This window comes from Epinephelus fuscoguttatus, linkage group LG12, assembly GCF_011397635.1.
Source record: "Epinephelus fuscoguttatus linkage group LG12, E.fuscoguttatus.final_Chr_v1".
NCBI classification, from domain to species: Eukaryota; Metazoa; Chordata; class Actinopteri; order Perciformes; family Serranidae; genus Epinephelus; species Epinephelus fuscoguttatus.
Window position 1 is genome coordinate 30,947,569 of NC_064763.1, and position 19,315 is coordinate 30,966,883.

A 19,315-nucleotide genomic window follows, 5' to 3' on the forward strand; every position below is an offset into this window, starting at 1 on the left:
CTTTTGAAGTAGGGTTTCATAAGGTGCTTACACACAGTCAGTGTATTCCCTACAGTCGATGTCAGTCAGCACGCCCTCAGGTTGGAGAAGCAGGCAGGAGTCCGACATGAAAGCAATGCACTGCTGTGGAGAGGTCAGCGACAAAATGGGTTCCCCCTAAGTAAAAATCAATATCAGTTTCAAGTGTATGCTTTATTTAGAATATTTTCACCCCTTTACCTTTCTGTCACACAGTGATCTCTGATGGAGAACTGAGGCCATTATGTCAAAGTCAAACTCCAGTGAGAAAAACAGTGATTCAACATCACTGAACTGCTGGTCTACTCCTGCCTCAATCAGTTAGTCTGATGGCGTCGTTGTGTGACTCTGGCATTTAAAAGGTTTAGTTCAGATTCATCAAAGTCACACAATAACAAAACTTACTGACTGATCTAGGCAGCAGTGGACCAGCAGCTCCTGTGCTCTGCAAGCCAAAAATACTGTTTTTGTCAATGGAGTCTGGCTTTGACGAGAGCAAAGGTGGCGAACTGAAGTCGTTACCAGCTTTCCCGTCAGAACAGTTTGTCTGACAGCAGGTATAGCATACACCTAAACTTTTATATATCATTTTAGCTGGGACTTTTTTTTGGTGGATAAATTACATTTTGCAGCTGCCCCCATCCACAGTAGTACATTGCTTAGCTTCTGTGTTGGCACTCCTGATGGCTCTCTAAACTGCTGTAGTGTCGACTTCTGTCTACTGTAGGTAACACACTGACTATGGATAAGTACCCTATATAACCCCACTTAAAAAAAATCCAGTATAGTACAAATACCCAGTGCTAGTCACCAATGACTCTCCTTACACTGCATTCCTAATTTACCAACATTAATTATGAGATAAACGCAGCCCAAAACAGTATAGACAGAAAATGTAGTTTTTTCCCTTTTTTTGTTTTTAACGTATCCCTGTACTTGATCATTCATACAGTGATTAAGCAAGTAGTAATCACTTTATAAAGTCCAACCCTTTAATTTTACCCACAAAGATGAGACCACACTAAAGGATCTGCACGTAAGGCACACTGTTAATGTCTGCCTGGGCCATTACATTTCACATAATGCCTTGTTTGTCCACATAATGGCATGTTTTGGTTCATTATCTGGCGGTTAATGGGGTTTGAGTGCATCTGCTATGAGGCTATTTTCCCTTGTGTTTGACCTGCGCTCCTTAATTATCATGATTTAGAGTGAGTGCTGATGCCAGCACTGCTCCACAGGACTCCCTTTTCTGACACATGTTGACAAACGTGCAAATTCACCTCCAGCCATCACATACTGCACCCAGCTAAATTGAATTTTAAGATGCAGATCTCAATGGTAACCTTTGTGTGCACGTCCGTCACACCCGCCAAGGTCAGTCAGTTGTGTTTGTAGTGCTACACGACCTGCATGTATTGTGTGAAGGTGATGTCAGAGCAGTGAGCTTTCTGCACTTGAAGAGGCTGCTCTTTTGACTCACAGCTCCTTTATGCACGCTCTGGTACCTGCATGGGGAAACGGCAGTAAAGGGCGCTCAGTGAAAGCCATGCTGTGTTGTCATTCTATTTTTAGAGTTAGTATTTAAAATGACACAGCGAGGATGATAGCAAGTGACAAGTAAAGCAACAAGCCTACTTCCTACTGACTTTTACAGTACAGTGAAAATGGTTCTGCTCATCTGCTTATTGAGAGCCAAAAGATATGCAATTAAGTTGCCTTATTTAAAGGGTCAGTTCACCCCCAAATCAAAAATATATATATTTCCCATTACTTTTTGTGGTATTTATCAGTCTAGATTGTTTTGGTGTGAGTTGCCACGTGTTGAAAATATCGACTGCAGAGATGTCTGTCTTCTCTCCAATATAATGGAACTCGGTGGCACTCAGCGTGTGGTGCTCAAAGCGCTCCAGAAATCATGACCTGGTTACATATCTAATATAATCCACAGACTTTGTTGTGGGCAGTTTCATGTAGGAACTATTTTCTCTCTAATAAACTAAACCTGCCAAACATATCACAGCGCAGAAGGAAGCATGCAATGCTAGTTCACCTAGCACCACTGAGCTAGCTAACATTAGGAAGAAAATTTGCATCTTCTCATGGACAAGAGTCAGCATGTAAACATTTATGGCACTAAGCTGTAATGTTAGCTATCTCAGTGGTGCTAGCAGTAGATGCATGATTCCTTCTGCACGGTGATACGGTTAGCAGTTGTGCTTTGGTAGAAAGGAAATAGTTCCTACATAAAACTGCTCACAACAAAATCTGTGGATTATGTTGAGTAACCAGGTCATGATTTCTGGAGCACTTTGAGCACCACACGCTGAGTGCCACCGAGTAGGCCGACGGGGTAGTTAGCCATGCCCTTGTTCCCTCGTCACAAACCCTATGTGATTTTTCTGTTGGATTTTGGATGATTACAGAAAATTCAAGAGTAGGGTATTTGCAGACATCTGTTGTAGACCAAAAGGTGAGCGTCTCTTAAGCTTGTGTTACTATTTCAGGCATTTAACCAAAAACCCACTGGCTTTGAGACAAGGTACTGGGAGCGCAAAAATGCTTACTGGGTTTTAGGACTCATTCTTGGGGCATCCTATATATTTCTTTTGGCACTTTTAGCACCACAAGCTGAGTGCCGCCATTTCCATTATATTGTAGTGGAGGCAGACATCTTAATAGCCGATATCTCCAATGCTCGGCAACTCACACCAAAACAATTTGATTGATAAATTGCACTATAGTTACAAGGAAAAATATGTATTTTTTTGATTTTGGGGTGAACTGCCCCTTTAAGAATGTTTTACCTTTTTTGTGTTACTGGGTAATATTGTTTTGTCATCATTATAATATTGCTGGTGTGAGGCAAAATTTGAATTATTTCAGAATCCCAAACAAACATCACAAACAAACATATTTCACAAGTAAACACAGATGCCTCTTATTTTCTATCAAAACAAGGTTTTATTGCATAAACATATATGGATATATATTTTTTTTTAGATTAAACAGATTAAACTTGTTATTTGCATTTTTAAATATCCATTCAGTTGGCGACTATTGCTGTTTTCTTTCTCCTTTTCTAAGCAGCATGCCAAGGTTGTAGTACATATCTGTGTTTAGTTTTTATCTCTATACAATCTACAAGGTAAAAACATGTTTTGGTAAAAACAAATCTCAAAAGCAACTTTCAAAAACATGAAAATCATGAACTGATTCCGTCCTGTTACAGATGTACAGTATAATAATGTAAACTTCAAAAGTGTTGATAAAAGGTCTTTCAAACGAGTTCCCCTTACATAGCCATGCAAGGATGTCTGAATGGCACAATTATTAGAGAATTGTAAAGATAAAGTGGTCTATGCTGGTTTCAAAAGGACCATGACGCTATTAGACAAAGGTGAAAACATGGTCCATTGGTCAAATGTCAATGTGCTGAGAATATCAAAGACATAAACTGACTCACGAGGATAAGTGTAGCATACATTATACAGCAGTTTATACAGGACTATGAGGCAGTGAGAACATTCCATAAAAACCTAATGTGACTAAAACACACAATATATCGTAATCAGTGTCAATTTAACCATCCACAGTGAGGCCTACAGACTCTACCCTAGAGGACGTGAAACAGAGATGATGATGATGACGATGATGATGATGTGACCTTGTATTTGCATATTTATGAAAATGCCCTCTCCTGCACTCTGGTTTGATTAATAGCTGGTAGAAACTAGAAAAAATGGCTATTACAGTATAAACTGGAAAGTCAAATATGTGACAGTAGTACATACATACCTACATTTAAACCAAGGCTGTGCCACCACAAAGAAAGATTAAATGGATTCCCCTGTCTGTCAAAGACACGAAAATCTAAACAACAACATGCATACTGATTTACAGTATAATACATTTTTGCTGTGATACTTGATCTTACAAAGCTATTTTTTAATTTCAAAAGAAAGCCCTCTCCCTATCATATTTTAAACTCACATGGCTGCACGTTAGTTTGATTGAAATATTTAGTTTTGCTTTCATTTGAGGACAAATAATCGCTTCAAGGTAGGAATGAGAACAAACCACGCTCTGAGCCAATGAAGTCCAAGGGGAGCACCATGCAATTTAGGGATCCACATATGTCGCTGTTATGGCATATAACATTGCAATGAGTAGTATGAACACCAACGAGTGTATTTCAAAGACGGCATCAACATAGGCATGGGGGGGATTATGAGACAATGGGCCCCTGGGCACAGATATACAAAACCACCACCTGTCCTTCACTGGAGCAAGACACAGACTTTGTGGTGGTTTTGCCTCCTCTTTTTTTTTTATTGTTTTGCATCTCTTTATAACCATTATGCATCTTTCTGTGATATTGTGTCTCTTTGTGATAAATTTGTATGTGGTTATTTTGGTCATTTTGTGTCTCGTTGTGGTTGTTTTGCCCATTTTTGTAGTTATTCTGTGTCTCTGCAGTTCATTTGCATCTCGTTTTGGTCCTTTTGAGTCTCATCCTGGTTGTTACTTGTTAATTTGAGTGACATTTTGCAAGTGAAGGCCAGGGGGAGGCCCTGACATATTGGGCCCTTGGGCCTGTGCCCTGTAGGCCCATTCAGCAATCCATACATGAACATAGGGCTGGGCGATTTGGTCAATATTAATTGATAAAATAATATAAAAAAAATTGTAATTATATATTTCAATATCACAATACAATACAATAATCATGTATAAAAGTTATGTTTATTGTGATGAACTGTGTTCTACTGACTATAGATGTGTTTAATAAAAACTTAATTTCAGGTATTTTAAGTTTTGAATGACAATTTGTTTAAAATCATTTGTTTGAACGTCAGAATTCTGGAAAACAATAGCAGAAGATGGACACATGATAACGATACTACTCCAACGGTGAGAAATAATGACATTTCTTTATCGCCCAGCTCTACACCCACATAAAGAACATCCTCAAATTTAATCTGTGTTGTCACTGTGATGTTCAACCTCGAGGGGGCTCTATTATAAACAGAAGGAAGTGATTGTAAACTCCTACAAGGTCTTTCCCAAACTTTTCCCCCCCAGTAAGCTTTATAAAATTGTAGTGCTATCAGGTCTAGACCATAAAACATAGCTATGACCACAGACGTGACAGGTACTGCAGCAGTCACCTTCAGTTTCTCAATCCTGAGCTGTACTCTGGTGCAACAACACAGTTTGAGTTTGGGCTGAAAAATATCCTTGCTTTTGCCATTAAAAATAGTGAATGTTCACCAACACAGACCAAACTGCCCTTGCGACACTGACACGAAACATATCAAAGCTCAAATTCTCTGGTGTTGTTCTTCCCTTCTGAACACTTTGTAAACATGGCTGTTTAAGCTTTTAGCTGCAGTTCTCATTTTAACCACTAGACTGCAACCTTTTCCAAGAAAACAGCTGTACCAACAGCATGTCACAGCTCTGCTGTATATCCCTGATTTGTCTCACTAGTTTCTACCCTTCGTACATTCTGCTGTTGCAAAGAATAATACTTTACACAAGATAAGTAGCACTATATATACAGATAAATTAATGGGAGTTAGGGTTAATGTTTGATATGGCAGTGTATATACTGGCATGCTTTTTGCGTGGTTTATATTAACCACAGTTGGGCAGTATTACAATGAGATGCTGAGGTGAAATATTTTCTACAAACACATTACTAAAAATATTATAATTTATCTCAGACTGGTCCTACTGTTAACCCATACCATCACTCCACTATTATTTGATTTAAAATCTCCTTCTTCATGCATTTTAAATCTCTCTGACAGCCTGAGCTCACATTATCCACTGTCTTCAACACATCCACACAAATATTAAGTGACCAGTCAATCAATCTATCAATCAATCAATGCTAAGACTTCATAGTAGAGATAACGGGACAGTGATGATTCTTTACTGGTCCCTCACTGAGTATTGAGTTGTGCTCCTTGTAGATACACATAAAGACTTCATGTGCCCCAAGATCAGTGGACTGAGTCAAGGGTTTCGATGTTTTACATATAGTGTGATGTTTCCACATGACTATATGAGGTGACAGATTTACTATGCATCTACTGTGCCCAACATTCAGTGCCCACATTCATTCACATTCAACGCTACTTCTCTAGGGTAAATATGCAATTGTCCATAATAACAATTGTTTGCTTTTTAAATTAGGAATGGCTCAAAGCACCTGATAAACATTTTCGGTAATTAGAAAATCAAGTTTAAAGGGTGGTCTCGGTCTTGAAAACAGCAAAATAAAACCCTCCGTTTATTCTCCCGGTTCATATAAAAACTTTTTTTTTTTTTTTTTCCAGTTCAGGTTCCTTGTGACGGGTAAGTCCAGTAACTCTACATGGTGACATCTTCAATGCAAAGCAAATATATCTGTCTTCATTTCATTCACATTGTCTGCTTCTATAAGGTAAGTTCAAATTAAACTCAAAAAACTCAACTGATTGTTTAGAGAAGTGCTCGGGTTGTGGCTGGTCCTGCTTTGGCTGCAAAGACAAGATGTGAGGTCATGGCTGTTCTGTCCACTCCCCATGCTCACAGTGCAATTGGTTACTCCATGCCGTTCCGCAGCATCTGATTGGCTGCAATGAGCATGACACTGATGATGAAAGCCATAGCGAAAGCGCAGATCAGGCTTTTCCTGACACACGTCTGCCGATTCTTCTTCTTGGGATGGACTGAGAGGAGCCAAAGACACGAGAGAAGACATGAGACAAGAAGACAGTTAATTTCAATGTAGTTGATGATTTTAATGTAATTATACAAAATTAATATAAAACACAGCTTTAAAGGAATGGTTGACATTTTGGGAAATACACTTTTTTACAGAGAGTTAGGAGGCTTCCACATAAGGGACCCTGGCTCAGATCTCAGTACACTTGACCCCAAAGACCAGTTCTATTGATTAGTGTCCACTTAAAAGGTGGTCTCAAGTGCAGTTTATGTGTACTCAGGTACACTTCACATCAGGTAGGGAAACCAACTGTACCAAAACACAAAAGTGGACTGCTATTTAATGCATGTAGCAGTCGGCGAACAGAGTCTCAAAAGCATTTCTCAGCGTGGTCTCCACAGAAATCTGACCAGGGGTCCGTTTCACAAAGCAGGTTCAACAAACTCTGAGTCTAATTCTGAACTCTGAGTTGATCTACTCTGAGATATCAATTTCAATCAATCAGTTTTATTTATAAAGCCCAATATCACAAATCACAATTTGCCTCACAGGGCTTTACAGCATACGACATCCCTCTGTCCTTATGACCCTCGCAGCGGATAAGGAGAAACTCCCCAAAAAAACCCTTTAACGGGGGAAAAAAAACGGTAGAAACCTCAGGAAGAGCAACTGAGGAGGGATCCCTCTTCCAGGACAGACAGACGTGCAATAGATGACGTACAGAACAGATCAACATGATAAATTAACAGTAATCCGTATGACACAATGAGACAGAGAGAGAGACAGAGAGAGAGAGAGATGCAGGTAATGACAGTAGCTTACAACATTATTGAAAGTAATAATATTATAGTTATAGTTCTGGCTACTGTGGTACAATATGTTGAAAGTATGTATTAATATCTGGCAGTATACATGTGTGACAATAGTCATATGTGTATAATAACAGTAGAAGTATGACTAATGACTAATGATGGCAGCAGCAGCAGGAGGCATCTGGCAGGACCACGGCAGCAGCACAACCACACACGTCACGCTGTCCAGGCACTGCTGTGATATGAGTTAATCTGAGAGACAGTGGAGCTCAAAGGCTCCGGAGAAGAAGCCGAGTTAGTGACATCCAGAATGGCCGGGTTAGCTAGATGCAGTAATAGAATACGAGAGAGAGAGAGAGAGAGAGAGAGAGAGAGAGAGAGAGAGAGAGAGAGAGAGAGAGAGAGAGAGAGAGAGAGAGAGAGAAGGTGCCTGGTGTATTATAGGGGGGTCCTCCGGCAGACTAGGCCTAAGTCAGCCTAACTAGGGGCTGGTACAGGGCAAGCCTGAGCCAGCCCTAACTTTAAGCTTTATCAAAGAGAAAAGTCTTAAGTCTAGTCTTAAATGTGGAGACACTGTCTGCCTCCCGGACCGTAACAGGAAGATGATTCCACAGGAGAGGAGCCTGATAGCTGAAGGCTCTGGCTCCTGATCTACTTTTGGAGCCTTTAGGGACCACGAGTAACCCTGCGTTCCCAGAGCGCAGTGTTCTGGTGGGATAATATGGCACTATGAGCTCTCTAAGATATGACGGAGCTTGACCATTTAGAGCTTTATAAGTTAACAGTAGGATTTTAAATTCAATTCTGGATTTTACAGGGAGCCAGTGCAGAGAAGCTAAAACAGGAGAAATATGATCTTGTTTCTTAGTTCCTGTTAGTAAGGGATAGGAAACTCTGAGTGTCCGGTTCCAGAACAGCTGATTTGAATCAGTTTAATCAACTCGGAGTAGTTTCACCTGGAGTTGAGCGCGTGCACCACAACTATAAAAAGCCAGCATCAATGGAGCCCCGGTTCGACGAGTCACCATGGCAACGGGGACGGGGAGGGCTGCATTTTTCACCCCACTAGAATTAGAAATCTTAATGCACTCATACGGCGAGTTTGCACACGTTTTCAAAAAGAAGTGCAACACCGCTGCAGCTGCAAAAGAGAGGGAGACGGCATGGGAGAATGCATAAGTTTAAATGTAGTCCTTTGCAATCACAATAATATTACAGGGGAAAACTGCTTGAATGGTAGCCTATTCATTTATTTCATTTAGGTGCAATCCTGCGGGGGAGAAGCGCACTTGGCAGCAGTTTAGGATGAAATATAAAAACATTGTTCAAACAGGTAAGACCTTGGCATAATCTCATGGGGGTACCTCATTTTGATCATGTTTTACATTGTAAAGTAAATATTAAGTGGCTGTTTGACTGTGCAGTTGTTTTATCCCCAACATAATGCTGTTTTCACACACATAAATGTCTTCTCATCTATATCATGTTCTGTTAAATAGGCTAATTAAGCCTATTTAAACTAACACAGACTTCTACTCAGCCAACAGAAAGAAGGCAGATACCCGTAAAACGAGCACACTTTTCTGACCGCCCTGCATACATGTACAGTTGCCTCACAGCGCAACACACAATATCTGCTGGGATGTGAGAGCATGACTATGATTGGTAATGTTGCAAATGTAAGGACGGATTAGGTTGTGTATGTAGATGATGGACTGTGACGTGAAACGGTACCGCTCAAAAAGATAATTGTCTGGAAATGCTAAAACATCTATGCGTGGTCTGATAACCATCCCCCTACGAATATTTAATTCTCTGCGCAGTAATTCTGCACCTTCATCCACGGGATCGTTATCAAAAGGACATGCCATGTTAGTGAAAAAAGTGCCTACTACTGTGCCTAATGGACTTCTAATATATTGACTCTGATTTTTTAATGATTTTTTTTTAAAAGACAGACGGCAGAACGGCTACACCAAAACTCGCCTGCTGACTGAATGAATGAGGAAATCAGATGGAGTACGTGGCTCTGAAAGAGGGCGGAGACAGAGAGAAACTCGAGGTTCATTGAGATAAACCTGGTCCCGACCAGGTTAGGTTCATAGAGTCTGTTACTACGGTAACTGACTGACAGCTTAAGTTACCTCTCTCTCTGAAACAGGCTAGAGTTACCCCTGGTTTGAGTTACCTCCCTTTTTGAAACGGAAAACTCAGAGTTTCCCTCATTTCAGGGTTAACAGACTCTGAGTTTTCACTAAACCTGCTTTGTGAAACGGACCCCTGATCTCACTTTCTAAACTGCACAGCCATGGGTAAGATAGGGGTCATTCCTAACACTGTCTCCAAAATACAGGCATAATGCAAAGGTTGACTCCAGTGTACGGGCTTGGGATTTTGTGATTGGCGTGCCTCGTTACGTTTTAACAACAGCACGAACAAATGTCGTGTGGGGGGGAGAGATACACAGTTAATACTCAGGCATGATTAAAACAAACATCGGATTTGCAGTGTGGCAAGGGGTGTGGACTGAAGCCTGGCCACCCTATTGGCCACCCCAGTTGTAATTTTATCTTGAACAGAATGGTTTTCTGTTAGTGGTGAAACCATTTATGTACACTTATGTGTGCACCCTGGAGTGCCTCTGGAGACTTTATAACTGGCAAGTGACAGTCCAGTAAACCAACAATTGATTACAGACAGGCTATATCAGATTGCTTTCCGATGCTTTTATTTATTCCATCTGTGACTGTATCTGTTTAGCAAAGTTTAGAGCCCCAGCATGCCAGGAGGAAAAATAGCAAACAAAGTAAGGTAAAGTTAGCTCCCATGAGTACACCAGTTAAAGCTGAATTATATTTTGAATATTTTTATCAACAAAATTGAAGGCAATATTTTTGGTCACGTGCGATATCGACCTATTGTTAGTGTGCAGGTGTTCATTCACTGCTCATTACTGCATGTTTGTGCATTCTGTTTTATTTCAAATAGTAATTCATCTATGCCATTTCTGCCAAGCTTCCTAGTAGGGGCCTGCTTTAAGATAATCCAATAAAGTTACAACAAATACACTCTAACCTCTGCTAGAGGATACGCTCATTTCCTGTAATATTAAACATATTGCTCCAGTAACTGATTAGATTAGCTTTATTGATATAAAACATAACAAGCTTGTTTTTACCGTGGAGCCATCTGTCATGGCTTGATAAGTAAGGCAGGCAATTTCATAAACATTCATACAGTTAACTTTGCTACAACTTGTTTTAATGATGGTAAGATTTTATGTACATGTTGATTATATTTATTGGTTACATTTAATATAATTAGACTTTGATTAAAAACTCCATTTAGTGATGTTTCTGTCAATGTCTGTGTATCCCTGATGATACAGTGATAGAGAAAGAGCTAACAGTGCTGCTGAGCACCATACGCTGTGCTGAACATCTGCTCTCAGAAGGGCTGATACGCTGTAGAATGGGACTCTTGTACTTTGTACCTATAGCGTAAGCTTCTTTGTTACTTTACCTGCAGGAATAAGAAAGAAATGCTGGATTCACTGAATATAATTTGATCTATAGAGTTGTGTGTAGGTGCCTCAAATTGCCCCTTATTTTCTAGTTAGACCCGTTTTATGCCTCCACGCTAGTGATAGCCATGGTTGGAGGCAATATGTTTTCAAGTTGTTCATCCGTCTGTCCATCCCGTTCTCATAAACATGATAACTCAAGAAGACCTTGAGGGAATTTCATCATATTTGGCACAAATATCCACTTGGACTAAGTGATAAAATGATTTGTATTTGGTGGTCAAAGGTCAAAGTCAATGTGACTTTGCATCCATCTCACTCTAATGAACCCAATTTCTTAAGAAGGCCTTGAGGGGATTTCATAGCTCAGGAATTCATGCTCTAATTATGACAATATATCACACAGATGTCTAATATGATAAAATGATAAGGTGGTGACATTTTATATCCTAAAGGTCAAAGGTAAGCTTCACTGTGACATCAAAATGTTCTGCAAAAACACTTTCCTGGCCAATACTCACAGACATTTGGTCAGATACTAATCTAGTAACGCTAATTTTGGGAGTCCATCTTGAAACTGTGTTGATTGTATAGATCTCCTATGCCGTTGGGTTGAAGATGTGCGAAGGATTCACGTTTTAGAATTTGTAGTTTATTTTCAGTAACATGCATATTTGAAGCATTGTCAACTGTCATGGCGACAGAGTCTGGACAGACGTGAATGTAAACTGTAACTGCAACTTGACTGGTTCGCAGAGACATACAATTGTGTTGCAGTAATTCTAGTTTATATTCATAAAGTAGTGATTTCTGTGCCACCCCAAAATGACCGCTGGACCCATCCTGGCCACCCTATTGAAAACTACTTAGCTCCACCACTGGGTAAAGAGCAATCATAATGTGAGATAATATAAGTAATATGAGAAAACCCTCATTTATTTAATTCATAAAAATGACTTCCAGGCATAGGCAACCAACAGAGACTGCAGGAAGTGACTGCACCTGGCCAGGGATTGATCCAGGAAATAACCCCCATAAAATCCCAGTTGGCAGTTTATACACTTTGGGTTTTGTATAAATTAAACAAACAAGATAAAACATTTTAATTAATAAGCTTTAAAGGTGTCAGTGGGCAGATTCTTTGGACACAGCCTGGATGGCTGTTTCCCAGTCTTTATGCCAAGCTAAGCTAACCATCTGCAGGCACTATAGCTTCATATTTAGCACACAGATATATTAGAATGATATCAATCTTTTCATCTGTCAACAAGAAAACAAACTGTGTTTCCCAAAATGTCAAACTATAAACAGTAGCTTCAAGTAATTGAATAAAAATGTTAGGTACAAACAATAATCTTTGAACAATACAAATTTGCCAGTACATAAATTACAAAATGCACCATTAAAAAGAAGTCAGGGGAAATCGAGGAAGCCATTTACGCCTGTCATCAAAGACCATCCTATAACAGTGCCAGAGCTTATGCTCTCCCGCCCACATCCACCTGTCATTATCACATACCCGCAGCTCATGTGATGACACCTGAGCCACTTCCACTTGCTGAGTGAAGACTGTGACAAGCTCTGCAAAAGCTAGTAAATAGACTTTTGAGTTATAGTGAATGAATCTAAACCTGTTTCTCAAGGTGCAACTCTGTTCTCTGACCCAAACAAATACCGTACGGATGCAATAGCAGTTGATATTTCTGGTTGCTATGTTTTACTGCTCATCTCTGAGCCAACTCATCAGTGGATGTGTCTCTTGTGATGTACACATGAGGGGCACAAACTGGTTTTAAACTCTCTATGCTGCAGCGAAAACAAAGACGAGAGGAGGGAGGTGGAACTTTTCTGCTCTGTTACCTATGTGTGTGGGCTGAAAGTCAGTTTTTTCCCCCAAAGACATAATCTCAGGAGATTGAAAAAGTAAGAGGAGTAGAGACAGATGTGTCCTCCAACAGGCCTTGCAGCAAGAGCAACAACCAAAAGTTTCCTCTCTGTCAGCCCCCTTGTCTCAGTTTGTTAGAATCACACACCGCATCAATAAATCAACTCGCAGCTCTGAGTCGTGGATCTAAGAGGGACTGTGAAAGGCGCTGAAGTCCCGACGGACAGGAGGAAGATGGGAAGGAAGCAGGCATGAAAGAGGGAAGTTGAGGATGTGGGAAGAGGGTTAAATGTGGGGAGTAATACAGCTGTTCTTTACAAGAGAGGCTCTTTCTACTGTTCTTATTCCTCTTCCTAACTCCTTCCCTCAACACCAAAAAGTTTGGGAAAGAGAGTGCCAAGCCAGCAGTTCCCTGATCCCTTCTTTAGCCTCTTATCTCCTCCTTCACTGTCCCTTCTCTGCTAACTTTCTCCATTTCCTCCCAGCTGTCTCTTTTAGGCCTCCCCGAGACTGTAGGCCAGTACCCAATGGATTCATTAAGACTTTCCCAGTTTTGCGGCGTGTTTGATCTGTCTTTACCTTTGTCCTAGTCTGACTTTTGAATGTTTCACAGCAGAAAGGCAATTTCTAGCTCTGCACCATGACTAACACAGGGTCAGAATTAGGTTTTTTTCCCCATCTTCTCCCTAGAGCAACTTAACTTGGTTTTATGTCTCCAGTAAAATGCCGTCTGTGTTTCACTTTGGCACTCATTAGCAACCCCACAACCCTCCCATTCTGGTTTTGGTACTTTTAAAACATTAATGCATGACCTTGAGATTAATAATCAAGTCTGTTTTCTTGAATATGCCTCAGCAGCATTCTTGACCTTGCTCCCAGGATTACCCCAGATGAAACCTGTGGTGGATATTCATGTTGGTCTAGCAGCAGATAAAAAATTGAGGATATCACCTTGAATGTTGCCAGGCAAGACTTAGAAAGTCATTTAAAAGTTTGTGTTCAAATGTCTTTTATCACCCACAACTCTACACTTTGTCTTTTCCACTTTATTCTAACGGTCTGAAGAGAGACTTCAGAAAGAGTTTTATTCTGCAACTGTGCAATCTCACTTTTCTTAACCTTTCTTCTTGCCTTCACACTCCTTAATATTTTCCTTTATTATTTCCCTCTGCTGAATCTCCTACCCTAAAATGTTACTCATTATTTTTCTGGCAGATTTAGACACCTGTGTTGACTTGTAGTCACATCAAATGGGATTTTAAAAATTCAATCATTGCTCCATTCATGTCTATTCATGACTATTGTTGCAAAGACACATTCAAAGCTACGAGTGTGTAGGCCTACTTGCTTTATACCAACACATCTGCATCTGATACATATTTATCAGTTAGGCCTACTGACCACATCAGACTTCCACACATTACTCATCACATACAGATGAGCACAATAAGTTCTTTCTTATCAACAAACCAACATAAATCAATAATAGCCTATTTTTACACATGATCCATGATGATGAAGATACAGGCAAAAATATGCCTGACAAAAATAGCATATTGTCAATAACATAGAGGCTTCTCTAAAACTTCACACATCATGTATTCAGGGCAGCTCAAGTCTTTTTCTGAGGACCCAAGCTTCCACTGACCCTCTGTGTTGGCACCCCGCTGGAGGCAGCTGTAGATTTATAAATTTGTCTCTAGTCTGACATTTTGGGAAATATGCTCATTTTTATTCACATGCTGTAAGTATTTGTTGAGTCTTGTCACTGTGAGGTTGCCAGGCAACCAGGGGAAACTGTAGAAAGTCACTTCACCCAGCCACCGGTCACTAATAAGTGGCACCAATTGTAGTAATTACATTTCTGTTTGTGTACGGGTAAAAAAAAGTAAATAAATGTTAACTATAGTGAGCTTTAGAAGTGCTGGTAATCTGTCTGAACTTTGCAGAGTCAGAGACGCTCTGAACAGCAATTTAGTTTCACACTGTAATTTGTGTCCCAAATGCCAGTTTTGGGGCGTTGAAGCCTCAGTGAAAAATATCTACAATTAATCAAAGCTTCAGCCACAGGGGGAGAACTGGAGACGAGGACATAAGATTAACTTTTTTGAAACATAAGTTTTCTGTCGATGCACCTAGAATACTGGCACAATGCATGCAGGTTGCAGTTACATTAGCCATCATAGCTGGAAAAGAAGTATTTTGCAAGATGGCTGAGTTGTTACTTACAGTTTTCTGGTGATTTGCCAAGCTCCTCTCAGAGTTGTGACATGCCAGTTTCCTTTGCTGCATCTGGCATTTGATTTTTTGGGAGTCATCCTTGCAAATTTTGAGACTATTCCAGATGGTTGACTTTTTGGACATCTCACACATGTGGTCAAACTGTCCCAGCTTCAGTAGTGACAGACTGTTGGTGACTGACGTTAGATGAGAGTGAGCTGGTGTCACAAAACTATCCCAGAGTTTAAATGTTCTTGTCTGAGAACAACTATGAATAATTAATGTTGGTACATAATGCATAATGATGGATTATTAAATCTTAATTTTGGGGCTATTTGAGTATTTTGGGGTTATGCATTTGGACACTGATTTGAACGTTGATTACATGGCATCAATCAAAGGTTTGAAGCATTCCAGGCTACTATTTTGTATATTCAAATATCGCCTCTTGGTCAGCGGACTACATTTGACGCATTAGGTATCCTCCTGCGTCTGTTGTTGACATTGACGCCGTGTCAGTTTACACTTGTTACATGTAGTGCATCTTATAATACACTTCTGTTTTCACAGGTCATGTACAGTGTCTGCTGGTTAGATGCATACATTCTTTTTCGATTCACATTTATGTTCTTGTGCAACAACATCACGTGGTTGGGTTTAAAAAAAACATGATGTTTTGGCTCAGCATGCACACAGAAAGCAAACAGTTTGTTGGACCTATCCGCCACACCTCCCGCCTGCCCTATAGGGAATTTCCAGCTGCTTATATCACGTTGTTACTGACGAAATCTCGAACTGATGCCATTCGGCGGCATTATAAACTGACGCCTACATAAGATGCCTTTTTGCGTTGGTGCCTGACACCGAAATCATTGACAAGGCAACGGTATTTGATGACTTGGGAATGAGAATGGGCTGGTCCAGTGGACATAATTGTTAGATGATGCAATAGTTGTTGAGCGGCTGCTAGGAAGAGTAAGAGTAACCTGTTCAGCTGCGTCTTCTTTCACTCCTTCTCATGAACATAGTAATGTGGGAGGATGGTGTTCCTATTTCTAATCCACCTAGATCTAATTGGTCTATTGTCTCTCATAAATAGCAGAAACAGTCATCAATGAGCTTAACACTGAACCCATTTGAAATGCTGAACAAATTAGAAATGTGGCTAGTAATTCTAATTTGGCCTTTCTTCCAGTATTTATGCTAAGCTAAGCTAATTGTTTCTTGGCTCTAGCTCCATACTTAGTGCACAGATTTAAGAGTGGTATCAATCTTCTCATACAACTCTCAGCAAAAAGACAAACGTGTATTTTCCCAAAATGTCAAATGATTCCTTAAAGAGTTTGACTGAGGATACAGGTAATTATTCTGAGAATGTTTTTGGTCATGGATACGTTTTCTTAGCTCTGTGTCAAATTACTGCTGTAAAACATCATATAAATTGTATAACAAAATGTCTTTTTATAAGCACTGGTATTTATAACAGAAAAGTTTCCACGAGAACAGCTTCCTCACCTCCCTCATACTCAGGGCAGTTCCCTGAGGTTTCATTGAGGCTCTCCTCCTCGGTGATGATGATGTTCTCTATGTCCTTCATTGTCAGGTGGTCCCGGAAGGCGTGGAACAGCACCTGCTTCAGCTCATCCAGAGACAGCTGCTGCATGTCAAACTGCAGGGGCACAAGACGATCAATGCAGAGACACAGTCATCCACAAATGAGCTTTATGAGGGCAGATAAATATAGAAGATTAGAATGAAGTGAGAAATGTACAAGCTGCTGTATTTTATTGCCAGAATGTGTAATTTCCAGGTATCATATATAAGTAGGAAAGGAGTCAGTTATAATGTAATAGCAGCTTGCTTGCCTATGCATCACCTGTGCTATTTTTGGGTGCCTGAATCAGTATGCAAACCTGCATGTGTGTATTGACAAAAAGGGATAAATACAGGCAAGCTCAATTGGTTTAATGGATGTATCAATTACAATGGAAATAGCGGCACATTTATGTCCTTGTAGGTGTTTGTATTCTCAGTTGTGCGTTCATGTTTGTGTTTAAAATGATAAATGGACTCTAAACAATCACTGACTCGAAGTCTGTATCCTAGCCTCTGTCCTGTTCCCTGCCTGCTCTGAGAAAACATCATGTCCTTCCTGTCCCCTGAGCAGATCCCCTCTGCATATCCAAAGACGCACACACACACGCCATCTTCAAACCCACTAGCATCGATGTCCAGGTTATTTACCTCACTGACAGCCGCAAATACAATCAGTCGCTTGGTTTAGCACAACAGATGGACATACTGAGGCAGGCGAGGCAAAGAGGAAGAAAATAGGGGGGTATATATTGAGAGAGAGAGAGAGAGAGAGAGAGAGAGAGAGAGAGAGAAAATAGGAAAGTATGGAGAGGTCAGAGAAAATTGAGATGAGGAGTGTAGTGGGAGACACAGATGGAGAAAGCAGAACTGGCAGACAATTATGGTAGCTAGAGACGTAAAAGAGTTGCGATGGTAATGTGGAGATGCTCATTTCAACAAGGGAACAGCAATACTGCTCATCCTTTATTGCCATGCTCGCTAAGCACTAAGAACAGCATCTGTCATGCTCGACCACCTTAGGTAGAACAGCAGATACTATTTACCAAAGGAAAACTATCTGATGAGAGGTTAGAAATTGTACTACTAGTAGGACTGGGTATCATATCTCAGTGGCCTACTGGTACCGACCAAAATGTGTGACCATCAAGTACCAAAACTTGACAGTGAATGCCTGTTTTGGGAAACAGAATCGCTCTCTTGCTGCAAGTTAGATGAAAAGATTGATACCACCCTCGTGTCTGTCTGTTAAAGGAGCAGTGTGTAGGATTTAGTGGCATCTAGTGGTGAGAACTGCAGATTGCAACCAGCTGAACTTCTCCCATGTGCCAAGCCTGAACTCCCAGTCAGGATTCCCTCAGTGTTCATTACTCAGGAGGGTTTTACTGGGAGCCGAATTATCTACAGAGGTCTCTCCCTCTCCAAATCAAACAGACCCAGGTCAGACCAATGATTTGTGGCGAAACAAGTTGAAACAGGCAACTACTTGCAATCTTCTGCGATCTTCCGGTTCACACCATTGCAACTAGATCAGACGGTGTATCTGTGTTCTGATTTCCAGCTTTTCAGGCTTATTTTGTGGCTGAATATAATTTGTAGCTTCTTAAAATATGAATGAGGACAGTGATAGTGAGAAACTGGCTACAGCTGCATTTGTAGTAGTGAAACAGTGAAAATAGCAATATCTCTGCAATGTTCTAAAACAGTTTCATCTCATCAGGAATGTTTGGTCTGAACTGGGCTTTAAGCTGGTAAAAACACTGAATGAAGCAGTTTCTCACAAAAAATAAAGATAAAAAATCTTGTTTTTCCAATGCTGCTCATCTCAGAGGGGCTGCTAACTATAGCCTTTTTTAGATAGGAGATGTGCAAATTTGCAGGAAAGCCCAATCAGTCTTTTTTCAGCATTGGCAGTAAAAAAACAAAATCGGGTAATACAGAATGTGCCTTTTCCGGGGCAATGGGGGGCGTGAGCAAGTAACAAACCATGTAGCTCAGTGTGTGACGTAAACAGTGACGTGGGAGGGAAGCCGCGGCTAGTCAGTCCTTAGGCGATTCTCTTGTAAGTTGGCCCGTTTTTCACTGTTCCTGTCATATGACGGTTAATGGCCTCTTCGTTTGCGAGGAGGGTGCGCAATTCCTTGTCTCCCCAGTTGCTCATCTTTACAGTGTCTGTCAGGTTTGCGTTTCCTTCTTGCTACTACCTGCTTGCTAATTCTTCTTGATGACTTCTTGATGAGGACCCACTCCTTATGTACATGTAAACATCTAATTTTCAGGCAACAAAAATAATGATTCTTATTTTCAGGTGATTTTGCACTGAAACACAAACATACTTATTATATCACATTTCTGCCCATATATCCCCCTGAATCCTACACACTGGACCTTTAAAGATGAAGCATTAGCTTAGCAACTGGTAGCACGGGGAAACAACTATCTCGGCTCTGTCCAAAGGTAACAAAATCTGCTTACCAGAACCACTAAAGCTCACTTTATTTATGGGAGGTTATGTGCCTGCATTGACTTTATAGAATCTTTTCGTC

General features: G+C 40.5%; 1 protein-coding gene across 2 annotated transcripts in view; it reads right to left on the reverse strand.

Annotated features, from left to right (window-relative positions):
- Positions 1-3,040: 3,040 nt before the first annotated feature.
- The window catches only part of caln2 (calneuron 2), a 51,437-nt gene continuing 35,162 nt past the window's right edge, over positions 3,041-19,315 (reverse strand). For both annotated transcript variants that reach the window (XM_049592907.1, XM_049592906.1), the window contains exons 5-6: positions 16,692-16,845; positions 3,041-6,740 (exon numbers count right to left, since the gene is read on the reverse strand). In XM_049592907.1, the coding sequence (XP_049448864.1) occupies positions 6,613-6,740; positions 16,692-16,845 (282 nt within the window). In that variant the 3' untranslated portion in view covers positions 3,041-6,612. The remainder of the gene's footprint in view (positions 6,741-16,691; positions 16,846-19,315) is intronic.